The sequence below is a fragment of the Thamnophis sirtalis genome, unplaced genomic scaffold (assembly GCF_051295495.1).
Source record: "Thamnophis sirtalis isolate CommonGarterSnake01/CBP01778 unplaced genomic scaffold, rThaSir2_p1.2 scaffold_9, whole genome shotgun sequence".
NCBI lineage: Eukaryota > Metazoa > Chordata > Lepidosauria > Squamata > Natricidae > Thamnophis > Thamnophis sirtalis.
In genome coordinates, this window is record NW_028261389.1 from 2751683 (window position 1) to 2774713 (window position 23031).

Below are 23031 nucleotides of genomic sequence, written 5' to 3' on the forward strand. Positions count from 1 at the left end.
TGGGCTTTTGATGTCCAGGTTTGGGTTTTTCCCCGGCAATTTGTCTCTCTGGGGTAGTTTCTCAATCTTGGCAGCTTTAAGATGTGGGGATTTCAACTCACAGGATTCCCCAGCCAGCTTAAAGCTGCCAAGGTTTAAAAAAAAAGGTGGGGGAAAAAAACCACTGGAGAATCAGATGCAGGTGTGATAACCAAAGGGCACTGAAAGAGGAATTGTCAATTCTTGTTCAACACACACACACACACACACACACACACACACACACACACGAGGTTGAAAATTTTTGACCTCTAAGCCAGGGGTCTCCAAACTTGGCGACTTTTAAGACTTGTGGACTTCAACTCCCAGAATTCCTCATGGTGGGCTGGGGAATTCTGGGAGTTGAAGTCCACAAGTCTTAAAAGTGGCTGTGTTTGGAGACAACCCCCGGCTCTAAGACGATGCACGCTTTTCAGCCCCAGAGGGGGTTTAAGCAAAGGGAATGAATCCAACAGCAAATGCAAGGGGGAGGGGAGGGATTGGGGGGCAGGGAAGGGGGGGGCAGGCCAGCTTCTAGGCTAGGGGTGAGAGAGGTGGAGTATGGGAAGAGCTCAGCTGAGCAGGCAGATAGCATCCGAAGTGCAGCATTATGATGACTTTGAGCAGAGACAGCCATTAACATTGATGGGGGCCTCTTAGGATCGAGATTCAGAGCCCCCAAAACATTGCTCCAGCATCAGACAAATACTGATAAATATGGCCAGGATAATGTTTTTTTTTTTTGGGGGGGGTAGAGAGGCTGACATCGTCAGCTGTCGCTCCTTTGTCCTGCTGCCCAAGGCCAGGTGCCCCTCCACCGGGGCTAATCCTAGACACAAAGCAGGCCATGTCTGAAATAATCTGGCTATTCCCTCATCCTGATTCAGCAGCAGAGAAGGAAAGGCAGGGCGGAAGGGAAGGGATCGTGCAATTCAGCTCCAAATTGCTTTCTCAAGCACAGCTTCTTCCATCTTTTTAAGGGGGTGAGCTGTGGGGAGAAGGGGACAATGCCCATTTTCCCTGCCCATCCCCTGGTCTCCGTTTGGCCGCTTCTGCGATGCGGCCCCCTGATGCTGCTTTCCATTACGGGGGGAAAAAAAAGAGAGGCTGAGAGATTGTGCCAGCCCTTCTTTGCACGCCCACCACTTTGGCCCATCAGCCAGGAGCCCGTGCTCCCCGTCAGCCATACCCATCTCCCCTCCGTGGCTGCACACAGCAGCCCTTCCAGGTCTGGTGCCCTCCAGCTGGGGAGGATACAGGGTGCAATTTAACACAGTTTTTTCCTGGGCGGTACAAGTTGGCTTTTCCGTTGGTACCATTGTAAGGGGGCAGGGAATCACCCAGGAGCCAGGGCGGGTGGGTGGGAGGAACGGGCTATTCCATCACCAGGGTTGGTCCCTTCCTTGAAAACCCCAGCAGGGCAAAGAGCAAGACCGCAAGGTGGCTCCTGGCACCACCTCTTTATTTGTGGAGATTTTACTGAACAAAGATTTAAACTAAATTACTGTATTTTCCGGAGTATAAGATGCACCAAGATTTTGAAGAGGTCAATTAAAAAGAAAGTTTTTGCACTCTGCAGGCTTCCCAAACCCTCTGCACGCCTCGTTTTTTGGGGGGGAAATGGGGAATGCAGAGAGTTTGAGAGGCCTGCAAAGTGCTCCTGGGGGCTAGAGGGGGGGCAAAACCACTCATTTTTGCCTCCCCCCCAGGAGCACTTTGCAGGCCTCCCAAAATCTCTGCGTGTCTATTTTGGCGGGGTTTCGGGCGGCCAAAACTGCTGTATTCAGTGTATAAGACGCACCCAGATTTTCACCCTCTTTTTTGGGGGTGGGGGGTGGGGAAAGGTGCTTCTTATACTCCGAAAAACCCGGTAACCCTCTTCCATGAAACCCGACTGCCTCAAATTCCTCGCCAGGGCTTCATCTTGTTTTTCCTCTGGTCTGTGGGCATCGGGGTCAAAAAAAGATGGGGAAGCCAAGGGTGCCACCCAAACCCTTGCCTGCTTGTTAGGTGTACCAGGAGTAAAAGAGGGGTGGGCTTCCCATTGCACAGTCCCAATCCTCTTAGCTTGGGGATTGATCGACCCACCGTCTTTCTAAGGCCCAAATAGCTTTGGAGGCAAGCCAGGAAAGGGTGGGGTTTGGGGTTTTTCCCCCCCTCTTTTCCCAGTATATCCAAGGATTATTATGGGGAAGCTCCTGGGGGTGGGCGGGAGAAGGAGGATGAGGATGTAAACAGTCTCTGTGCCCCTTTTGCTGAGCCCAGAAACTCTTCAGCTGCTTCAGGTTAAAGCAAAATTTTGGTCCAATTGCATCGGCCACTTCCTGGCTAATTTTTGGGTTTCTCAGGAAGAGGAAAGAACACGACAATCCTCGGCGGGATCAGCTCCCCCCAAACGTGCTTTCCAGCCCCCTTCCCCGCCCCGTGCAAACTACCTTCCTAAAAAGCAAAGAGGGGGGGCCTGGTCTGTCGGGTTAAACGGCCCCAGGAAAACGGGCCCTCTTTTATTCTCGCGAAAGGGTGCCGGGCTACCGCCAAGGCCTGTTCTGCAGGCTGCTGCTGCTGAGGGAGCGGGTGGTGAGGCCCGCCGTAGCTGGGTTGGTGCTGGGCACGTTCTGGCTGCTCTTCACGGCGGTGGCTTTGCAATCCCGGGCGGACGATAAGCGGCTGAGGCGGCCTGTGGAGAAGGGACCGAGAGGAAAGGCCATCAGGGCGCAGGATGGTCCAGCAGGAGAGCTGTGTTTGTGGGTAGGGGGGGCGGGTTGTAACCAGATATATTTATTTATATCCCCCTGTTCTGGCCCAGCTCCCCAAACACGACAAAACCCTCTGAAGGGAACTCAAAAGATTCCTTCGTTAGAAGTGCCGGCAGCCCCGGCAAAAAGTTTCTCTCTCACCGCAGACTTACAAGTCCCTCCGGCAGGGAGAGGAAGAGTTGTCTGCCCCATCTATTCATCTCCGCCCCCTGCCTTTCATCCCCAGAGCTTTGCTAGCAGCGGTGGCTCTTCCGTCCCGAGGACCGGCCCATAGATTTCCACTGTTCTCCTCTCCTCTGCCTTCTGCACATCTATTCATCTCTGCCCCCTGCCTTTCATCCCCAGAGCTTTGCTAGCAGCGGTGGCTCTTCCGTCCCAAAGACCGGCCCATAGATTTCCACTGCTCTCCTCTCCCCTCTGTCTTCTGCACATCTATTCATCTCTGCCCCCTGCCTTTCATCCCCAGAGCTTTGCTAGCAGCGGTGGCTCTTCCGTCCCAAGGACCGGCCCATAGATTTCCACTGCTCTCCTCTCCTCTGCCTTCTGTGCTTCTGCATGTGAGGGACTGGACCCGGCTGTTCCTCCTCTTCCTCATCTGCCACCTCCAGACCTGGGGCTGTTGATTCTCTATCTGAGGGCTGATAATAGGTAATAGCGTCCTACTAGGTGGTTTGACATCCCAGGGGATGTTGCAACGGTCATAAGTGCGGAAAATGGTCATAAGTCACTTTTTCCAGTGCCGCTGTCACTTCAAATGGTCATTACTGTTGTAAGTCGAGGACTATCTGTAGAAATTGCCTCTCATTAGCACAGCGCCAGGCAGGAGGCTCCACCAGTGAGTTGTGAGGTGCCACCGTTTCGACTTTTTTGACACACACACACACACACACACACACACACACACACACACACACATGGGAACCACCCAGAGGAACAATCCATTCTGGATTGGCCGCACAATTTAAAAAGTCACATTAGGGACCGTCATAAATGAGCGACAAAAGGGTTGCCTTCCCAAATTGATCCCTGCCCCCGTGTGCCAGCTATGTTTGCTCCATCAGCGTGGCTGTGGCAGTGTTACCTCCAGGGTGATGCAAAGGGCAGCCCCAATGTGTGTGCCAGTTGCCTGAGGTTGTTGCAGCAACACACCAGACCAGTCACCTAGCAATGCCTTGTTGCCAGGCCTGCAGGAGGGTCCTGTCAATGGGGCAATGGGGTGGCTGTGCCTGTACCATTGGCTGGGAACCCTTGAAAGCAGCCATGCTGCCTTCTCTGATTGGGTGCTTGTGTGCGCTCTGAATCACAACTTGTCCTTCGTTGTCTTTGGAGATGCTTCGGTTGTCCCAAAGGTGCTTTTTTTCCAAAAGGCAACTGGACTTTCTTGGCTCCCCCCCCCCCTTGAAGACGTGTCGTTTCTCATCCAAGAAGCTTCTTCAGTTCTAGTCAAAGCTTTTCAGTTAGAACTGAAGCAGCTTCTTGGACGAGGAGCAAAATGTTTTCAGGAAAGAAACAAAACCACCTGGAGAAAGTCCAGTTGCCTTTTGGGAAAAAAAAACACCTTTGGGACCTGATTTTGCGGCCTGATTGGAGCCTCTTAAGCCCAGCGCAAATTCCTCCCAGAACAGCCCTGCAGGAAAGGGGTCTCTGGCCTTGAAGACAAATGGGAGGGTGGGAGTCTTACTGGCAGGGTCGCTGGGAAGCTGTTCCTCCTGCAGGTAGTACTGTATCTTCTGCAGATCCTCTGCGGTAAACCTCCACTTGTTTTCGGCGGAGTGGGCGAGGGGCGGCGGCGGCGTGGTGGCTTTTTTCCGGGAGTTTCCTTGCTGACTGGCCACCAGGCAGGAGGCGGGGAAGGAGCCGGTCACCAGGCCTTCGGGGATCTTCTGAGCAATGACTCGGAGACCTGGGAGAACAGGAGGACGACAAGATGGCAGGGAAGTCTCAAAAAATATGCAGTGGTTAGGACGGCACAAAAAAGGAATTGCAAGCAGCCTGCCTTCTTCCATCGAGGACCTGTACGCTGCAGGAGTCAAAAAGAGGGCCGTGAAAATATCTACAGACCCCTCGCATCCTGGACGTAAATGGTTTCAACTCCTACCCTCAAAAGGACGCTATAGGGCTCTGCACGTCAGAACAACTAGAGACAAGGAGTTTTTTCTCTCTCTCATCCCATCACAACTAAACAACTAATTCCCACAACTTGTCCTTATGCCCTGGGATGTCAAACCACGTAGTAGAACGCTATTACCTTTCCTATTACATATTTCCTTCGCTTCTTATGACTATAACTTTGTGGTTTGTATCTCGTGACTTATGTTGACTGCTTTTATTTAGTATCCTATTATGATTTATGTTGATTGTTTATTTAGTATCCTATGACTATCATTGGGTGTTTTATGATTTGTGATGATTGTATTTCATGATTATGATCATGATTTATCACTTGTTGCTTATATGTACACTGAGAGCTTCTGTGCTGGAGACAAATTCCTTGTGTGTCCAATCACATTTGGCCAATAAAGAATTCTGTTCTGTTCCAATTCTATTCTATTTTCTATTCTTCTCTATATTCTGCATCTTATTTTATTCCTATTCCTTTCTATTCCATTCCATTCCAATTTTCTATTCTATTCTCTGTTCTATTTTCTATTCTATTCTAATTCTTTCTCATTCTAAAAATCTCCCTCCAATTACAGGGATAGAGTCAGGAGAGGCGGTCCTAATGCCCACTTCCTTGCCTTTCTCTGTGCTCAGTGGATCCCAGCTGGGAAGGAGGTTAATCCTAAGGCCTCCGAGCCTTCCTACCTCCAGAAAGCATGAACAGATTCTCGAAGCCCCGCTCGCACATGGTGGTGGCTGCTTGGCTGGCCACCCTCTCGTCATCGTCATAAAGGATGATAATCTTCCCGTGAGCATTTTTCTAGCGGATGGAGGGGGTTAAGGGTCCAAAGTTCCATGGGGAGAAGAGACAGACGGAGAAGCAGCCTTCCCCCAGTCCTCCTCCCTCTTGAGTCTGTTTCTCAGGGGTCCTTGGAGCACTCTGAGCTTGGTTGTTTTCTTGCACACGTTTCATGACCCAGCCAAGGAACGTCATCACTTCACAAAGGATACGTATTCCAAAATGCTGTTGGTGTAGGGATTCATCGTTCGGGAGAGAGTAGCGATGGGATAGGAGTGAGCTGAAAGGCAAGAGAAACACGTTAGGAAAAAGCAGAAAGGAACCTGGGTCAAATAACAGAGGACGAGTCCAAAGCATTAGGCTCTTAGACGGAGATGGAGGCCGAGCTTCTACAGCAGGGCTCTCCGAACCTGGGAACTTTAAGACTTGTGGACTTCAACTCCCAGAATTCCTCAACGAGCTAGGATTTCTAATATGAGGCTGAGCAGCCTACTCAGATGCTTCCATTCTGGATCTAGTGCCTGATGCACAGAGGGCAGAGGAGAGGAGAGCAGTGGAAATCTATGGGCCGGTTCTCGGGACGGAAGAGCCACTGCTGCTAGCAAAGCTCTGGGGATGAAAGGCAGTGGGCGGAGATGAATAGATGTGTCAGACAACCCAGTTATAAGGAAGGGTCCGTTGCAGGGAGAGTGGCCCCTTCTGTCCTCCCACAAAATGCCCCTGCGGGGGGACACGGTGAGTGCCTTTGTCTCACCTCCCACAAGGTGGCACTGGTCATAGGCGTCTCGCTCTCGCACGTCCAGCAGCAGGTAAGGGCAGTCGGGATAAGGTCCATCGTTTGGAACCTGCGTCTCCTTGGGGTCGCCTTTGCCCAGGTCCAGCTCGCCTACCCCACTGATGACACTGGGAGAAAGAAGTGACGTTAGGGACCCCGGAATAAGGTTTCCTTAGATCCTTCCTGGATCTAAACTGCTGGCTTCTGCAGCAATCAGTATCGGAGAGAAAGTCTCTCAGGCAGTCAGTCAGTAGAAAGGAGAAAGATCCCCCCCCCCCCCGAATCACAGGTGTTTGGAGAGCGTGGCGCGACAAAACCGCGCTCCAATAAAGCGCGCCCGATTAAACCGCGTCGCTGACGTCATCAGCAGGGCGACAACAGCGACCGCGGAGAAAAAAGGGCGCTTTAAATAGCGCTTTGAAAGCAAGCCGATTCACGTTAAGGTAAGGGTTAGGTTTAGGGTTAGGTTAAGGGTTAGGTTTAGGGTTAGGTTTAGGATTAGGTTTAGGGGGGTTAGGTTTAGGGGTTAATTATAGCTTTAGCGTTCGCAGCGTGCTTTTTTCGTCGCGCTGTGATGACGTCACCTACACGGTTTCGTCGAGCGCGCTTTAGTCGAACGCGGTTTTGTGGTGGAACCCACGGCAAGCAACCCCCCCCCCCAAGAGCTGAGAATTTGGGTCTGTGGAGATTCTCAGTCCTCCAGGTCAGGGTTGTCCCAAAGGTGCTTTTTTTCCAAGAGGCAACTGGACTTTCTTGTTTTTTCTTTTGAAGACCCTTCGCTTCTTCAGCTCTGACAGGATAGTGGGGAATATAAATCCTTCCATTCCCCACCATCCTATCCGAGCTGAAGAAACTTCTTGGATGAGAAGTGAAAGGTCTTCAAAAGAAAGAAAAAATTGCCTTTGTGAGAATTTGGGTGTTCTGCTGACCTTTTTTTAGGCTCGTTGCAAAAATAAGGATTATAGATCGAAAACTAAGCTCAGGAAGAATGGCAGAATGGAAGCTCAAACCCCACAGGTTCAGACTAAGGTCATCTATTATCAAATCTGATAGGAGAGAATCTTGGTAGCTCAGGATTGAACCGTGGGGTTCCTTGGTCCTCTCTGAGCTGGGTGGTTTTCCTGCAGACGTTTCATGACCCAAACTAGGTAACATCGCCAGTGCTAGAAGGGAGTGGGGTTTGTGGAGAGGAGGAGGACAAGACTCATTTAACAACTGTCTTGTTTAACAACAGAAATGTTGGGCTCAATTGTGGCCATAAGTTGAGGACTATCTTGTACTGTCGATCTCTCCCTTTGTCAGGGTTCCAAATAGCATCCAAAATTAAATCAGAGTCCGAGGCAAAGGATTCCTCAAAGTTCCAATTTGTTAAGAGAGCCATGTTGGCACATCTGGGAAAACCTGAATCTGAAAGCTTCCCGGTTTTCCCTACCCAGTTGAAAGATCAAGATCTCCACCCCCCACATGTCCATCCCATAGTCCAATCTCCCACTGCCATGCTGGCAGTTCCACCCATCCAGATCCGGTCAGGTGCAGAGACAAAGGATGACCTTGGCTTTCTAGAAGGAATTTTGTTATGGCTACATCTCATCCAACTCCGTATAACCCCCCCCCCCCCCGCCCTCATTTTCCCACAATAGAAAATGCATAGTAGAATAAAGTGTGGCAGGCCTAAGAGCCAAAAGGAAAGATGGCTAACAGGCCTGATACCCTTCTAACTGGGTTTTGCCTAAGAACTGAGCCATCGTGGTTTAATCAGAGGTTTTTGCAGGGAGTTAAGGGAATCCCCATATAGAGAGGAGAGGAGAGGAGGGGAGGGCAAGGAGGGAGACCGCTGCATATTGGATACCTCTGTAAGGTGGAGCGATATGACTCTCCAGCTCCGGTGTTGTTGATGAACAGGATGGGACTGGCTGTCGTCTCCTCCTCGGGGCTGCCTTTGCCGTTGGTCTCCGCTACCTCAAGATTGGTCTCTGTAGGAGCAGCGTCGCCTTCTGAAAAGGGGCAAGTGAAAGGGGTACGTAACTCTCAGACCCACAGCGAGATGTTGGAAGCACCCCCCAAGGTCCATCTCAGTTTGCTTCTTCCAGGGTGACTGTGTGGAGGGCTTGCAAGCAGGAGCAGTTCATCCTCTCTTTCCCCACCACTGTCCCCTTGCAACGGGAATCCCTTGATCCAAAGATGAACACAGAGGCTTCAGGACTAACGGCCTTGAAATGCATCCGGTTTTTTAATATATTTATTTATATCCCGCCTTCATTATTATTATTATTTTTACAAAACTCAAGACAATGAACATATCCATCACAGCTTCCTCTTCCTATTTTCCCCACAACAACAAAACAACCCTGAGAGGTGGATTGGGTTGGCAAAGAGGGAGTGGCTCAAAGTCACCTTGTCGGTTTTTATGCCTAAATCGGGATTAGAACTCACAGCCTCCTGGTGATTGGCCCAAAATCACCCAGCCAGCTTTCGAGGCGGGATTAGAACTCATAGGTTCCTGTTGGTTGATTGAGTAAGTAATCTAGACCAGTGTTTTTCAACCTTGGCCACATGAAGATGTCTGGACTTCAACTCCCAGAATTCCCCAGCCAGCATTCGCTGGCTGGGGAATTCTGGGAGTTGAAGTCCAGACATCTTCATGTGGCCAAGGTTGAAAAACACTGATCTAGACAGCTTTCATGTCTAAGGCGGGACTAGAACTCACCATCTCCCGGTGACTGGCCCAAAGCCACCCAGACAGCTTTTGTGCCTAAGATGGGACTAGAATTCACAGCCTCCGGGTTTCTAGCCTGATAATCATTAAACCAACTGGCTGTGCCCATTCAGATACTGTATCAATTGTTTTATAGGCATCTGCTAAGAGACAGAGCAGAGGTTTTGCATACAGAGACCTCCCCTTCTCCCCCCCCCTATGAAATGTGAGAATCCCATTTAAAAATCCTCCCAAATTCCATAGAGGGACTCAGATGTGTCTCTGGCTTCAGGATGCAAAGCAACCATTTTGTGTATTTAATCGATGTATGTAGCTGTTGCTTGACATGCGACCCAGAGTGGGATAGAGGTGAAACACAGAACAGTACAAAAATAAATTAGCACAATGTAGATGAAGTTTTTGTATGAATAACTGTTAAATGTTTGTGTGCTTTATCTTGCTGTAAACTGTTCAGAGTCGCCTTGAACTACGAAATGGGCAGCAAATAAATTTGATAGTAAGTAAGTAAGTAAGTGAGTGAGTGAGTGAGTGAGTAAGTAAGTAAGGAAGGAAGGAAGGAAGGAGAAACCCTCACAACAAGAAGGAATGAGGGAAGGAGAGAGAAGGAAAGAAGAAAGAAAGAAAGAAAGACAGTAAGCTTCTAGCCAACCTCCTTTCCTAATAGGATTTTTTAAAAAGAACATGAATTTAATTTGTAAGCCGCTTTGTGACAAGATGGGCAGCAAACAAATGACATAAATCAATAAATCACCATCTAGTTTCTGGCCTTCTTCAGGTGGCCCTTTCAAAGTTTCATCCGACAGAGTGGCAACCTGAATAACCTGCAGGAAGAAGAAAGGGCAGAAATCAGCCTAGGTCTAGGACAATGTTTCTCAGCCTTGACAACTTTAAGGTGTGTAGCCCTCCAGTCCCAGAATTCCCCAGCTAGTGCTATTGAGAGTGTTTGTCTCTTTAGCAATAGCAATAGCACTTAAGACTTAATGAACCTTCTGCTGCTTAGTTGAATGTTTCTCAACTCAGGGTACTTTTAAGGTGTGTGGACTTCAACTCCCAGAAATCTGGATTGGAGTTTGTGTAGGGATGCTGGCTGGGGAATTCTGGGAGTTGAAGTCCACACAATGTAAGGCTGGCAGGGTGGAGAACTGCTGGCCTAGAAATTGTAGGACCACAGGCCTGGGGCCATGAAGTTGGGGAGGGCCTTTCCAAAGTCAGTCAGAGCCCACACCCCACCTGGTTTCTGTACAGACCCCACTCATCCCCACTGAGATGGCCAGAGCTGGAAGGGAGGGGAGTGTTTAATGTTCATGGACAAAACCAGGAACTTACCAGTTGGGCAAATGTAGACACTTTTAGTCTCTTGAAGAGCTCATCTTTCTTGTATCTGTAATCTGCAAAACACAGAGGAGTATTCCGTTAATAAACTCAGTAAAGGACAAAGCTTTCAATTTAGAAAAATCTGGAATTTCCAGGCAGTTCACGCAATGTGTTTCAGGTACAAGTCACTAGGAACAAGAGCAGTTCAAAACACTCAAAAGTTTATGACATGCTACCTGTACTCAAGAATTTGATTTACTGATGGTCAAGCCAAATTGGGGCTAGAAAAGGGTCAAGGAAATTCATGGGGGGCAGGTGGGGGCCTGGACTTGGGTCTCTCATGGGAACGCAGTGACTCCAAACTGATGATGCATTTGACCCCGTCCTCGGGCTCTGCCTGCTCATCTTCTACTCTGATTGTCTCCAAATTTGGCCACTTAAAGACTTGTGGACTTCAACTCCCAGAATTCTGGGAATTGAAGTTCACAAGTCTTAAAGTTTGGAGTCGCCTGTCCTATATCGTGAGCTGCCCAGAGTTGTTTTAACGGGGTGGCCCTGTAAATCTTTCAAATAAATAAGCAAACAAATCCAATTCACACAGTACATTTTTCTCCAGTTTTGGTTTCTGAAATATGTAGAATGCACGGAAGTAAAACTTCAGCCCAATTTGAGATCTACTATGACAAATTCCTTCTGTCTCTAAACTTGACTCAGTTCTCCAGTTTGAGAAAGCCCAGAGCATGGCTGTGACTTGAAAGTGCAGCTGTGACTTCAGTAGGAGAGAGCATCTAGTTTTCTTTGTGCTTTGTCAAAGCAGTTTATTTTATTAATTTTGGGTGTATCCCGCCAAGTCCAGGTGGCAAACATATCTATTACTCCTGCCTTCCTCCTCCTATTTTCACCACAATAACCCTGTGAGGGGAGCTGGGCTGACAGTGAGATGGGACCCAAAGTCACCCAGTGGGCTTTCACACCTAAGACAGGACTACAACTCACCATCTCCTGGTGATTGACCCAAAGTCATCCAGCCAGTTCTAAGGTGGGACTAGAACTCAGCGTATCCTGGTTTCAGCCTACGCCTTCACCACTAGACCAAACTAACTCTTGATTTCATCCATTTGAAGCAAACTTGAAAGCAGAGGGTGTCCAATGGGCTTCAACTCCCATGCATGGTTGCCTGGGGAATTCTGGGATTTGAAGTCCACAGTTCTTAAGGTTGCCAAGATTGGACATGCCTGCTTTCAATCTCTTGCCCAATATGTGCCAAGCCCTCCCTAGGCTGATAATCGGAGGTTTGATGAAAAGGAATGATAAGAATTCCAGATAATATGAGCAAATAAAGAACAAGAATTACTTGACTTATTATTTTCACAGTCTACAGAAATGGATTTTGGCATTATTAAAACAAAAATCTTTCACCACCTGATAATAGCCTGAAAACAAGGATGATTTCCCATAAGGATCAGACCAAGAATATTTATTTATTTATTTAGCGTATGGCTAGAGCTCTGCATATCAGTGATTTACAAATGTAGTTTAAATAAAGCACCAGCAAATATATAGATAATATATATAAGATATGTAGACAATCTGACCAAGATATTTTACTGCTAAAAGTCCCATTAAAAAATGCAAACAAGCACAAAGATACAATAGTTTCCTGATTATAAATTTTGCATCTTTGCCCGGTTGGCTCTAATATTTTAGCAAAGATCATAAATGCCCCCCAAATCTGAGAACTTCCTGAGGTGCCCACTACAACATCCATCACCCCAGCAGCCCAAAAATCACAGTTCCTCCCAAGTCCCCAGCGCAGTCTACCTGGAGCTGATTCAGAAGATCCGTTCGAGTTTTCAGACATTTTAAATCCAAGATGCAACGTCGGTTTAAGAAAAATAAATGATCCTTTCAGACCGGCGGGGATGCCGGTTTTGCAAAAGAGAAATAATCTTGACTTGTCCTTTCTTGGTTCTGTCCGTCAGAGAGGCAAGTGAGGACGGCACCTGCGGGCGCCTCGGTTTTGATTTTCCAGCCTTTTTCACAACTTGACTCAAGTTACAAAAGAAAGACAGAAGCGACCCTGTGTGGGCTTTTCAGATTGCCTCTTAGGGCTTCATATATCCCTGAGAAAGCTCAGTTACCTAAAGCCACACACAAGGTGCTTATTCACTTGAAGAGCACGCTTTGCCACCTAAGCAGAGTTGAAGCACAATGCCAGGCTAAGAGAAAAGGCACACCGGGGCTGCGGAGCAGAGAATTCAAAGCACAAACGAAAAAAAAGGACAGAAACACAGCAAGGATTGTGACAGTGTCACAACAAACCACGGCTAGTATTTCGGCACTCAAAAGCCTTCCATTAAAAGGAGGATGTTATGAAACCAGCTCTTTCAGCCGAACGAAGCAGTCAGGATGAAGAGCAGAGGAAGAGCGCTTAAAAAGAAAAATAAACTTAAAATGAGGATACCTGAAGTTCTGCCAACATGACACAATGGTTCTAAAATCAAAGCAGGCAGTTTAGAAACCTCTTAGGTGTTTTTCAGATTCCATCGGGACCAGCCAAGATTGCCGGGGGGCAAAAAGATAGTAGGAATGGTGCTCGAAACGCATAATGTACTCTGGCGCCCATCCCTGGTTCATTAAGTCAGTTCCCATGCACAAAACAGACACACCCAAACTCACGGTGCAGGAAATGCTGTTGAGGTGGGGGGGGGGGGAAATGTTCTAGTCCTAATTAATGAAGGTGTGGCCAGATTATGATACCAAAACACAGGAGTTAAATTATTCTGGGAAGATGACGGAGCCTGTGTCGAGATGGGTCTTTCATGGCACCTGTGGAAGCTGAGGAGGAAAGTAAATGAATGAGGAGGAAGCAGGAAGAGGAAAGAGCCAGTTTGATGTAGGGGTGAAAGTGCTGACCTAGAAACCAGGAGAGGGAAAGTTCTAGTGTCGCATTAGGCATGAAACCTAGCAGAGTGACTTTGGGCCAATCATCAGGAGACTGTAAGCTCTAGTCATGCCTTATGTATATAAGCCGCTGGGTGACTGTGGGCCAATCACTAGGAGACAGGGAGTTCTAGTCCCGCTTTAGGCATGAAAAGTAGCTGGGTGACTGTGGGCCAATCACTAGGAGACAGGGAGTTCTAGTCCTACCTTAAGCACAAAAACCGTCTGGGTGACTTGGACCAATCACTCTCTTTCGGTCCAACTCATCTCACAACGTTGTTGATATGAGGAAAATAGGAGAATGAAAGAGTGTTCGGTATGCTTGCCTCCTTCAGTTACTTATAAAGTAAGAAAGGTTGGATAAAATTATAATAAATGAATAAAAACCGCGTCTTTTCGTTACTGTTCCACCAGTGCTTCCCAAAGCTCCAAGCAACTTCTAAATGGGTGGATTCTCATCAGTGGCCAAGCTGGCTGGGGCATTCTGGGAGTTGAAATCCACCCATCTTAAAGTTGCCAAGTTTGAGAAAGACTGGACTAGGCTGCCACCCTCCTGTGAGCTGATTACAGACATTTGAGTTCCTATTGCAATATATGGGACTCACTTCTCTTGATCTCTTCTAGTTTTTCAGTGTACTTGGTCATACTGCTACCTGTGGAAGAAAAGACACCCAATTAGGAAAGAGATGGCCATCTTTATACCAAAAACTCTGTTTACTCCAAGTTAATCATTTATGTGTAATTAACAGGATTAGCAGGGATGGGAAATCAGAAACATCCTCGGAACGGCCAAGTTTGGCTTTGGGTGCTTTGAAATATGTATTTATTTCTCGCATATTCCTCTTCAAAGGCCTCTGCAGAGAAGCCATTTTTCCCCTGCCTATTTTTGTCCTCTCAATAATAGATTATGTTAATAAGGCTGAGAAAAGAAAGCCGGCTTCAGGCTTAGGCTTGTAAACAGATTATTTATTTTGACAGGCGCAACCAGGAACCCATCTATAATATTCAGTCAATGACCAGCACAAATGATGTTACCTAGTTGGGTAATGAAATGTCTGCAAGAGAACCACCAAGCTCAGAGAGCACCAAGGACCCCACAGTTGTCAATGTTGCTGTTGTCTCCCTCCCCTCCAGCACTGATGATGTTACCTAAACGTAGGCAAACCAAGCACCAAGCTCAGAGAGCACCAAGGACTTCACAGTCTTCCTCCTCTTTGCACATTCTGCTCCCTTCTAGTGCTGATGAGGATACCTAGTTGGGTAATGAAATGTCTCTAATAAAGGAGAATATGAGGGGCCCTTGGTGTTCTAAAAGCTTGGCTGTTTTCTTGCAGTTGTTTCATTGCCCAAATGAGGTAACATCATCAGAGCAAGCCTTTAAGGATATAAACTATGAGCAAATCCCATTCCTTAATAGCACTGATGATGTTACCTAGTTGGGTCAAGAAATGCCTGCAAGAAAAGGTCCAAGCTCAGAGAGCATCAAGGACCCCACAATTTAGTAAGCTCTCAAGGGCAGCCCATTCCTGGTGGCCATTGTGCCTTCATGCCCTGATCTCATGGTGCACACAAGTCCTGGGTGAAGTCACAGCTTCTCACACAAGGTCCAGGGCTTGGATGTAGCAAATGAAAAACTCTTAAGCACTTTGCTGTCCCTTCACACTCCCCCCCACCCACCAAAAAGAGCAGATTTCAACTTACCAGTGTCAAGGCGAGTTTTTACATGCTGGTATTTAGGATTCTGTGGGATCCTTTTGGTCAAGAACTGCTTACCGGGAGGGGGAGAAAGTAGAAAGAAAAACGATCAGAAAATTACCCAGGAAGAATGGAAAAATAGCATGATTGCGATATGCACAGAACTTTAGAAAACAAAGACCCAGAACCACCACAGTAAAAGATGCATGATGCTGAAATACCCAAAGTTCATATAGGTAGTCCTTGACTTACAACCATTTCGAAGTTACAACGGCGCTGAAAAAAGTGACTCGTGACCATGTTCCACACTTACGACCATTGCAAGTGACATAATCAAAATGTGGATGTTTGGCAACTGACTCATAGTTATGACGGTTGCAGTGTCCCGGGGCCATGTGATCAACACACACACACACACACAAGCATATATATATGCATACACACACACACACACACCCAATTTCTACAATTCGAGCATGTCAAGAGAAAGAGAAAAAAGAAAGCCTGTTATGTTTTCACACATTACATACTCCAAGCCATAATCCAATCTGTTTGGTTTCATTTGCTAGGTTTTTTTTTTTCCTTTTTCACTGGCAACTTATTTCTTTTTTCAATGGATGAATGTGACATTTGGGTGACCCTGTCATTTTCTCACAAATGTGCATTTTATTCACGGGGGATGTATAATGCTGCCTTCACAGTGCTCAACTATCATCTAAAGGGGGGAAAGCCAGATTCACGTAACTGTGTTTCACTTAATAACAGCAGCAAAAAAAGGTTAATAAAATTGGACATGACTCACTTAATAATCGCTTCATTTAGCAATGGAACTTCTGCTTTCCAATTGCGGCTGTTAAGGTGAGGGCTACCTGGCTTCCTGTGTCAATGAAAACTCCATCATCCAGGACAAAAGTATCTAAAAAGGTGAAATCATGGCAACTGGACCAAAATTTGTTAACCTGAGACATTTTGTTACTCATTGATGTAATTTCATCAGTCAAAATAAAAAATTAGTTAGGCAGAGAGTTTCTGACTTGGGTCCAGTTGCCATGATTTAATCTTTTTTTAGATACTTTGGGTTTACAATTTGCTTAATCCTGATTTCACAATATTTGCTCAAACAAATCAAGCCAAGGGGTTAGACTACATTGCTAAACTTGGCTAGTGCTAATACTTTGTGTGTGTGTCTTATATGTTGTATAAAGCTGCATATTTGGTTAAATTTTGGCTCAGTATATTGCATCAACTAAAAAACTGGTTAATTGAGTTAATCTAGTGTTTCTTGATACCAATCAGCATGCATACAAGGCATTCCCAGAAAGAGGAAAACTGTAATTTCAGGGCCTCTCACAGGGAGGTACCTGGACTCAAGCCATCTATACTAACTTGGTACCACCCTGCCAAATATATTATTACAGCCATGGGAACTAAATTTCAACATATCTCAAGCAAACCAGGTTAGCCTACTTCCCGCTTAAGAAGTTCAATTTCAGGAAGGTCTACCACCAACCAATTTCTGGAGGACAGAATTCAATAATGAATTCAGATGAATTAAACAATTAAAGGAGTCACAAAGGTGCTTTTTTCCCAAGAGACCACTGGATTTTCTGGATTTTCTTTGAAGATGTTTCACTTCTCACCCAAGAAGCTTCTTCAGCTCTGACTGGAAGGGTGGGAATTGAAAGGACTGATTCTTCTTGCAGACAACTGGTCATTTGCATCCTTTTTAGAGTGGTTGAGGTTTATCTCTGCCCTCCCTCCAACCTCCAAGTGGCCTCAACAACTCTCTAGAACAGTGTTTTTCAACCTTTTTTGTGCAAAGGCACACTTTTTTCATGAAAAAAATCACGAGGCACACCACCATTAGAAAATGTTAAAATTTTTTAACTCTGTGCCTATATTGACTATATATAAAGTAATTCTCCCACGGCACACCTTACACTATGTCACGGCACACTAGTGTGCCGCGGCACAGTGGTTGAAAAACACTGCTCTAGAAGAATACAAATGACCAGATGACTCAGCCAAGTAGCTGAGCTGCAGAATCTAAGGCGTTTCTACTCTTCGAGGAGAATATTTGTAGCTCAGGTTTGACAGGGTGCTCTCTGAGCTTGACTGTTTTCTTACAAACCTTTCATGACCCAACTAGGTAACATCATCAGTGCTAGCAAGGAGTGCACTTCCAGATCACATCTTACACATCCTATTTATAATAATAGTTTCCATATATTCTAGCCTTCCCACTTTTATCCATATTCATCTTCTTTTATATAATCCTTTATCTTTTCCCATTAATTCATTTACGCTAACAGTTACTAAGCCCCCTTTTCTTTTTTGGCTTCAACTAATATACTATTAATTCATCTTTAGAAATTAACCATCTTTAACCCTGGCTTTGCTATTCCAACTTCCACAGCCTTATTTTCATAGTTTACATAGTTCTTGATCATTTCTTATTCAATTTTTACAGATAGTTGATATCACTGTGCACCCTGCATTTCACTTTTTTTACGGTTTTTCCAGTTATTTCTCTTATTTCTTCTTCTTCTTCTGGCTGAGGTCATTGTCACCCCCCCATCAGAAGCACTAGAAATTATAGAAGGAAGAGGGGTAGAGAGGGCGGGAGAGAGGATGGGAGGGAGGGTGAGAAGGAAGGGAGGGAGTGGACTGGGAGAGAGGAGTGGTAGAGGGGGAGGGGAAGTAGGGTAGAGGGGAATGATGGAGGGAAGATAGTAAGTTGGAGGGGGGTGGAAGAAAGAGGTGTATGGAGAGCGGAAGAGGTATATTGGGTTTCTATTTGAGTTTGAGTCTGAGTCTTATTTTATTTATATTTCTGGGGGTATTGTTGACAAGAGGAACTGCTGTGATTATTGTTTAATGTTGTACGGCCCCGGTTATGCACAGTGTATATGTGACTGTATGAAAATGAAAAATGGAAAATAAAAACATTAATAAAAAAAAAAGAAAATAAAAAAGAATAAAAAAATTTAAAAAAATAACAGAAGCACTAGAAATTATTTACACACACATACATACACACACATACATACACACACATACATACACACACATACATACACACACATACAGAGGCATACCAAGTGCTTTGACAAAAACACTTAACCATTCCCCTGGCTCAGCTGATAAGGGAGGAGAGCTTGTGGCTTAGAGGTTAATACAACTGCCTAATATGTAAAAACAGCTCTATATCTCTATCATCTGTCTATCATCTATGATCCATCCATCTGTCATCTTACATATATACACATGTGTGCGTGCGGGCACGTGTGTGTGTGTGATGTCAAAGCACCTGGTATACTGCTTCTCTTTTGCCTTTCAGCTCCACCCTAGGAGCCTTCCAGCAGAAAAATCATTTTTGGGTTGCATTTTTGCTGATAAATAATATGTAAAAACAGCCCAGGTTCGAATCCCAGTAAGGGTATGGCTAGCTGATGAGAGCTAAATAGCTTGAAATAGATCTATACTAGTCTCCCTTTATTTATTTACCAGCACAAATGCAAGACAAAAACGGTTTCCTGCCTGGAAGGCTCCTAGGGTGGAGCTGAAAGGCAAAAGGGAAGCAGTGTGCTCCCTCCCATAGTTGGGCATGCCAGATGCTTTGACATAACACTTAAATCATTTCCTTGGCTCAGCTGAAAAGGGAGGAGAGCTTGTGGCTTAGAGGCTAATACAACTCTCTAAACATGTAAAAACAGCCCAGGTTCGAATCCCAGTAAGGGTATGGCTAGCTGATGAGAGCTAAATAGCTTGAAATAGATCTATACTAGTCTCCCTTTATTTATTTATCATCACAAATGCAACACAAAAATGGTTTCCTGTCTGGAAGGCTCCTAGGGTGGAGCTGAAGAGCCGAGGTGGCGCAGTGGTTAAATGCAGCACTGCAGGCTACTTCAACTGACTGCAGTTCTGCAGTTCGGCTGTTCAAATCTCACCGGCTCAAAGGTTGACTCAGCCTTCCATCCTTCCGAGGTGGGTGAAATGAGGACCCGGATTGTTGTTGGGGGCGATATGCTGACTCTGTAAACCGCTTAGAGAGGGCTGAAAGCCCTATGAAGCGGTATATAAGTCTAACTGCTATTGAAACGCAAAAGGGAAGCAGTATGCTCTCTCCCATAGCTGGGCATACTAGGTGCTTTGACAAAAACCCCTTTATATATGGGTGTATGTGTGTGTGTGTGTGTGTGTGTGTGTGTGTGTGTGTGTGTGTGTATGTGTGTATTTATGTATATATGTGTGTATGTGAGTATACACACACACACACACACACATCAAGAAATATAAGAAAAGGGGCCCAATGTTTGATTGACAGCCCCCCCACCGACTCCCTCAGGATACCGGGGACCCCCCCACAGCGACGAGGCCTGAGGGAAGGAGCTCCTGTGTGGGGCCGAGTTGGGGTCCCGAGGCCTCTTCAGGGCCTTCCCGGGTTGGGGGACCCCCTCAGGCCTCCCCCCTCCCTTTAAACCCGGGGTCACGTGCCTCCTCCCCCGCCCTCTGGGAAGCCCCCTCACGACCACCACCCCCGGAGCCCCCGCTTTCCTCACCTCAGGGTCGCCGATGCGCCTCCTCGCCGACATCCTGCCCAACTGTCAGCCTCGCGCAGGCCCCGCCCCTCCGCCGGCCCGCGCGCCCGCGCCGGCCCAATCCGCGCCGGCTCTTCGGACCATGCCTCCTGTCCGATTGGCCGGTCCCCGCGCCCATCCGCGCGCTCTCCCACCCACCCCTCCCTCCCAGCGCTGTTGCCAAGTCGGTCGCCGCCCCCCCCACGCCACACGCCCGCGGATTTTAAAAGTCCCGGTTCGGCTTTTCTCCTTCGCGCGTGCGCGTTGAGGCTGGCGGGGCTCAGGGCGAGCGTCGGCGGTTTCCCTGGGTGACGAGGGACGCCTCCGCGCGCCTGGGTTTTTTTTTTTTTTTTGGTTCGTTTCCGAGCGGCGCTTGAGGCGGGATTATCATGTAACAGGAGTTCTGGGACGCTTTACCGCGGTGTCCTTCCGCTGAGGGGGTCTGCACGGGAGGGGCGGGGCTGAGAGGAGAAGTAGTGCCTTTGTGCCAACGCGCGTTCTGACGCGTGTTTTCCTCATTTCTGCACTCACACGTGTTCTGTGGGGTGCAGCTCACCTGTGTGGGTACATTCAAAACTCAGAGGACCTTGATTTCCCCCCCCCCCCTTAATGGTCTCCACATGTATGGGCTGCTCATTCTGGGATCTGGAATCCCAAACCATCTATTGTCTGCGCGTGTATTTTGTGTTTGTGTGTCTGTACGGCGTGTGAATGCAGCCAACGTTATTTTTTTTCCCTGATTCACCATTATGAACATTAAATTTCCAAATCACTTGTTTTTATTTATAGATCACAAAGCTTGCATTTCAGACGTCCTTCCCAATGAAGAGCAAGGGTGTAGGCTTCCAGAAGGAGGGAGGGAGGGAAGGAAGGAGGGAGGAAAGAAAAAGGCAGGGTGAAAGATAGAAAAAGGAAGGAGGGAAGGAGAGAATAAAGGGAAGGAGAAAGAGAAAAAGGAAGCAAAAAGGGAAAGGAAGAAGGAAAGAAAGAAAAAGAAAGAAGGGAGGGAGAGAAAAGAAAAAAGGGAAAGAAGGGAAGGAAGGAAAGGAAAAAAGAAAAAGAAAGACAGAAAAGAGGGGAAGAAGGGAGGGAAGAGAGAAAGGAAGAAGGGAAGGGAAGAAGGAAGAAAAAAAGAAAGGGAGAGAGAAAAAAGAAAGAGGGAAGGAGGGGAGAGAGAAGAAAGGGAAGGGAAGAAAAGGAAGAAAAAAGAAAGGATAGAGAGAGAAAGAAAGAAAGGAGGGAGGGAGAAAGGAAGAGAGAAGGAAGGAAGGAAAGAATTCAAGGAAAGAAAGAAAAAAGAAAAAGGAATAGAAAGAAAAAAGGGAAGGAGGGAAGAGAGAAGAAAGGAAAGGGAAGAAAAGGAAGAAAAAAGAAAGGATAGAGAGAGAAAGAAAGAAAGGAGGGAGGGAGAGAGGAAGAGAGAAGAAAGGAAGGAAAGAATTCAAGGAAAGAAAAAAGAAAAAGGAAGAGAGAAAGAAAAAAGGGAAGGAGGGAAGAGAGAAGAAAGGAAAGGGAAGAAAAGGAAGAAAAAAGAAAAGAGAGAGAAAGAAAGGAGGGAGGGAGAGAGGAAGAGAGAAGGAAGGAAGGAAAGAATTCAAGGAAAGAAAAAAGAAAAAGGAAGAGAGAAAGAAAAAAAGGGAAGGAAGGAAGAGAGAAGAAAGGAAAGGGAAGAAAAGGAAGAAAAAAGAAAAGATAGAGAGAAAGAAAGGAGGGAGGGAGAGAGGAAGAGAGAAGAAAGGAAGGAAAGAATTCAAGGAAAGAAAAAAGAAAAGAAAGGAAAACGAAAGAAAGGAAGGATAAAAACTCACATTAGGCTTTATTGCACCTGTCGCCGGAGACAAAGATCCTGCAAAGCCCCTTCCCTCCTAAACAATGCACAACAACCCCCCCCCCCGGCCTGATTCCCCATCCCTGCAGCCGCCCGTTCACACGTTCCCGCCGCCCCGCTTGCAAAAAGGCCGCGGCGGCGGCGCCGGTTGCAAAACTCGCATTGCGCAATCAACCCGTGGGAAGCCTCCCGAGGGGCGGGGGGGGGGGCAGGAGAAGCCGGGGACGCGCATGCGCCTTGGCCCACGCGCCTGCCTGGGACTTCTTCCGGACTATAGCTCAGGTGAGCCGAGGGCGCATGTGCGTCCTTCCCCAGGACAGAGGTGGAGGGGGGGGGGCGAGGAGGAATAGACGCCCCCTTCCCTTTTTTTTTTGTCTCTCTGCAAGGAAGGGGATCTCTGGGGCGGGGGGGTGGTTCTTTTTTTAGGGGGAAGGAAAGGGGGGGGGATGGAAACTTGCAAACAAAGGCAGAAAAAGAATAGGGGGTGTGTGGTGCATTTTGCTGAGCAAGAGAAGGGGGCGTTATTTGCACCCCCTCCCTAGGAAATGCACTGCTTGTGGGGCTGAAAAGGTTCTGTAAGATTTGGGCTTCACCAATGAGAGAATATTTGCAGCTTAGGGCTGAATTGTGGGGTCCTTGGTGCTCTCTGAGCCGGGTGGTTTTCTAACAGACGTTTCATGGCCCAACTAGGTAACATCATCAGTGTTAGAAGGGAGTGGGAAAGAGGAGGAGGAGAAGACTGTGGGGTCCTTGGTGCTCTCTGAGCTTGATGGTTTTCTCGCAGACGTTTCATGATTGAACTAGGTAACATCATCAGTGTTGCAAGAAAGAGGGATTTGCAAAGGAGAATAGCAATAACAATAGCAGTTAGACTTATATACCGCTTCATAGGGCTTTCAGCCCTCTCTAAGCGGTTTACAGAGTCGGCATATTGCCCCCAACAATCTGGGTCCTCATTTTACCCACCTCGGAAGGATGGAAGGCTGAGTCAACCCTGAGCCGGTGAGATTTGAACCGCCGAACTGCAGAACTAGCAGTCAGCTGAAGTGGCTGCAGTACTGCACCCTAACCACTGCGCCACCTCGGCTCTATAAGGGGAGGAGAAGTGGGGGAGGAGGAGGCAGAGAAGGACTGTGGCGTCATTTGTGTGTTCTCTGAGCTGGGTGGTTTTCTGGCAGACGTTTCACGACCCAACTAGGGAACATCATCAGTGCTAGGAGGGGGGGAGGTTGGGAGGAGGAGGACAGTACACATAACAGTTGGAAGGGGCTTTGGAGGTCATCTAGTCCAACCCTCTGCTCACGCAGGAGACCTCAATTAGGGATTCAAACCACCAAACTGCTGACCTTTCTGATGGACGAGCTCAGTGTCTTAGCCCCTGAGCCACCTGTGGGGGTCCTTGGTGCTTTCTGGATTTAATTGTTTCTCACGGATGTTTCATGACCCAACTAGGTAACATCATCAGTGCTAGAAGGGAGTGGGTTTGTGGAGAGGAGGAGGAGGA

At 47.2% G+C, this 23031-nt stretch overlaps 1 protein-coding gene across 1 annotated transcript; it reads right to left on the minus strand.

The window, feature by feature from the left end:
- Window positions 1–2485: 2485 nt before the first annotated feature.
- Window positions 2486–19747, minus strand: CEP41 (centrosomal protein 41). Its single transcript, XM_087722662.1, has 11 exons — window positions 19682–19747; window positions 15123–15186; window positions 14027–14074; window positions 10491–10552; window positions 9916–9985; window positions 8298–8442; window positions 6428–6576; window positions 5886–5953; window positions 5580–5694; window positions 4456–4677; window positions 2486–2695 (listed from the first exon to the last, which is right to left on the minus strand). The coding sequence occupies exons 1-11, from the start codon at window positions 19712–19714 to the stop codon at window positions 2547–2549; spliced, it is 1125 nt and encodes a 374-aa protein (XP_087578788.1). The 5' UTR covers window positions 19715–19747; the 3' UTR covers window positions 2486–2546.
- Window positions 19748–23031: the final 3284 nt, after the last annotated feature.

What these genes read in the sequence shown, in the direction of transcription:
- CEP41 (XM_087722662.1), bottom strand. Translation starts at nt 19,714, where the DNA reads ATGTCGGCGAGGAGGCGCATCGGCGACCCTGAG. An exon ending in ACTAGAAGAGATCAAGAGAA is followed by an intron (nt 10,553 to 14,026) that starts GTGAGTCCCATA and finishes TGTGTTTTGCAG; the next exon opens with ATTACAGATACAAGAAAGAT. An exon ending in TGTCTACATTTGCCCAACTG is followed by an intron (nt 9,986 to 10,490) that starts GTAAGTTCCTGG and finishes TTCTTCCTGCAG; the next exon opens with GTTATTCAGGTTGCCACTCT.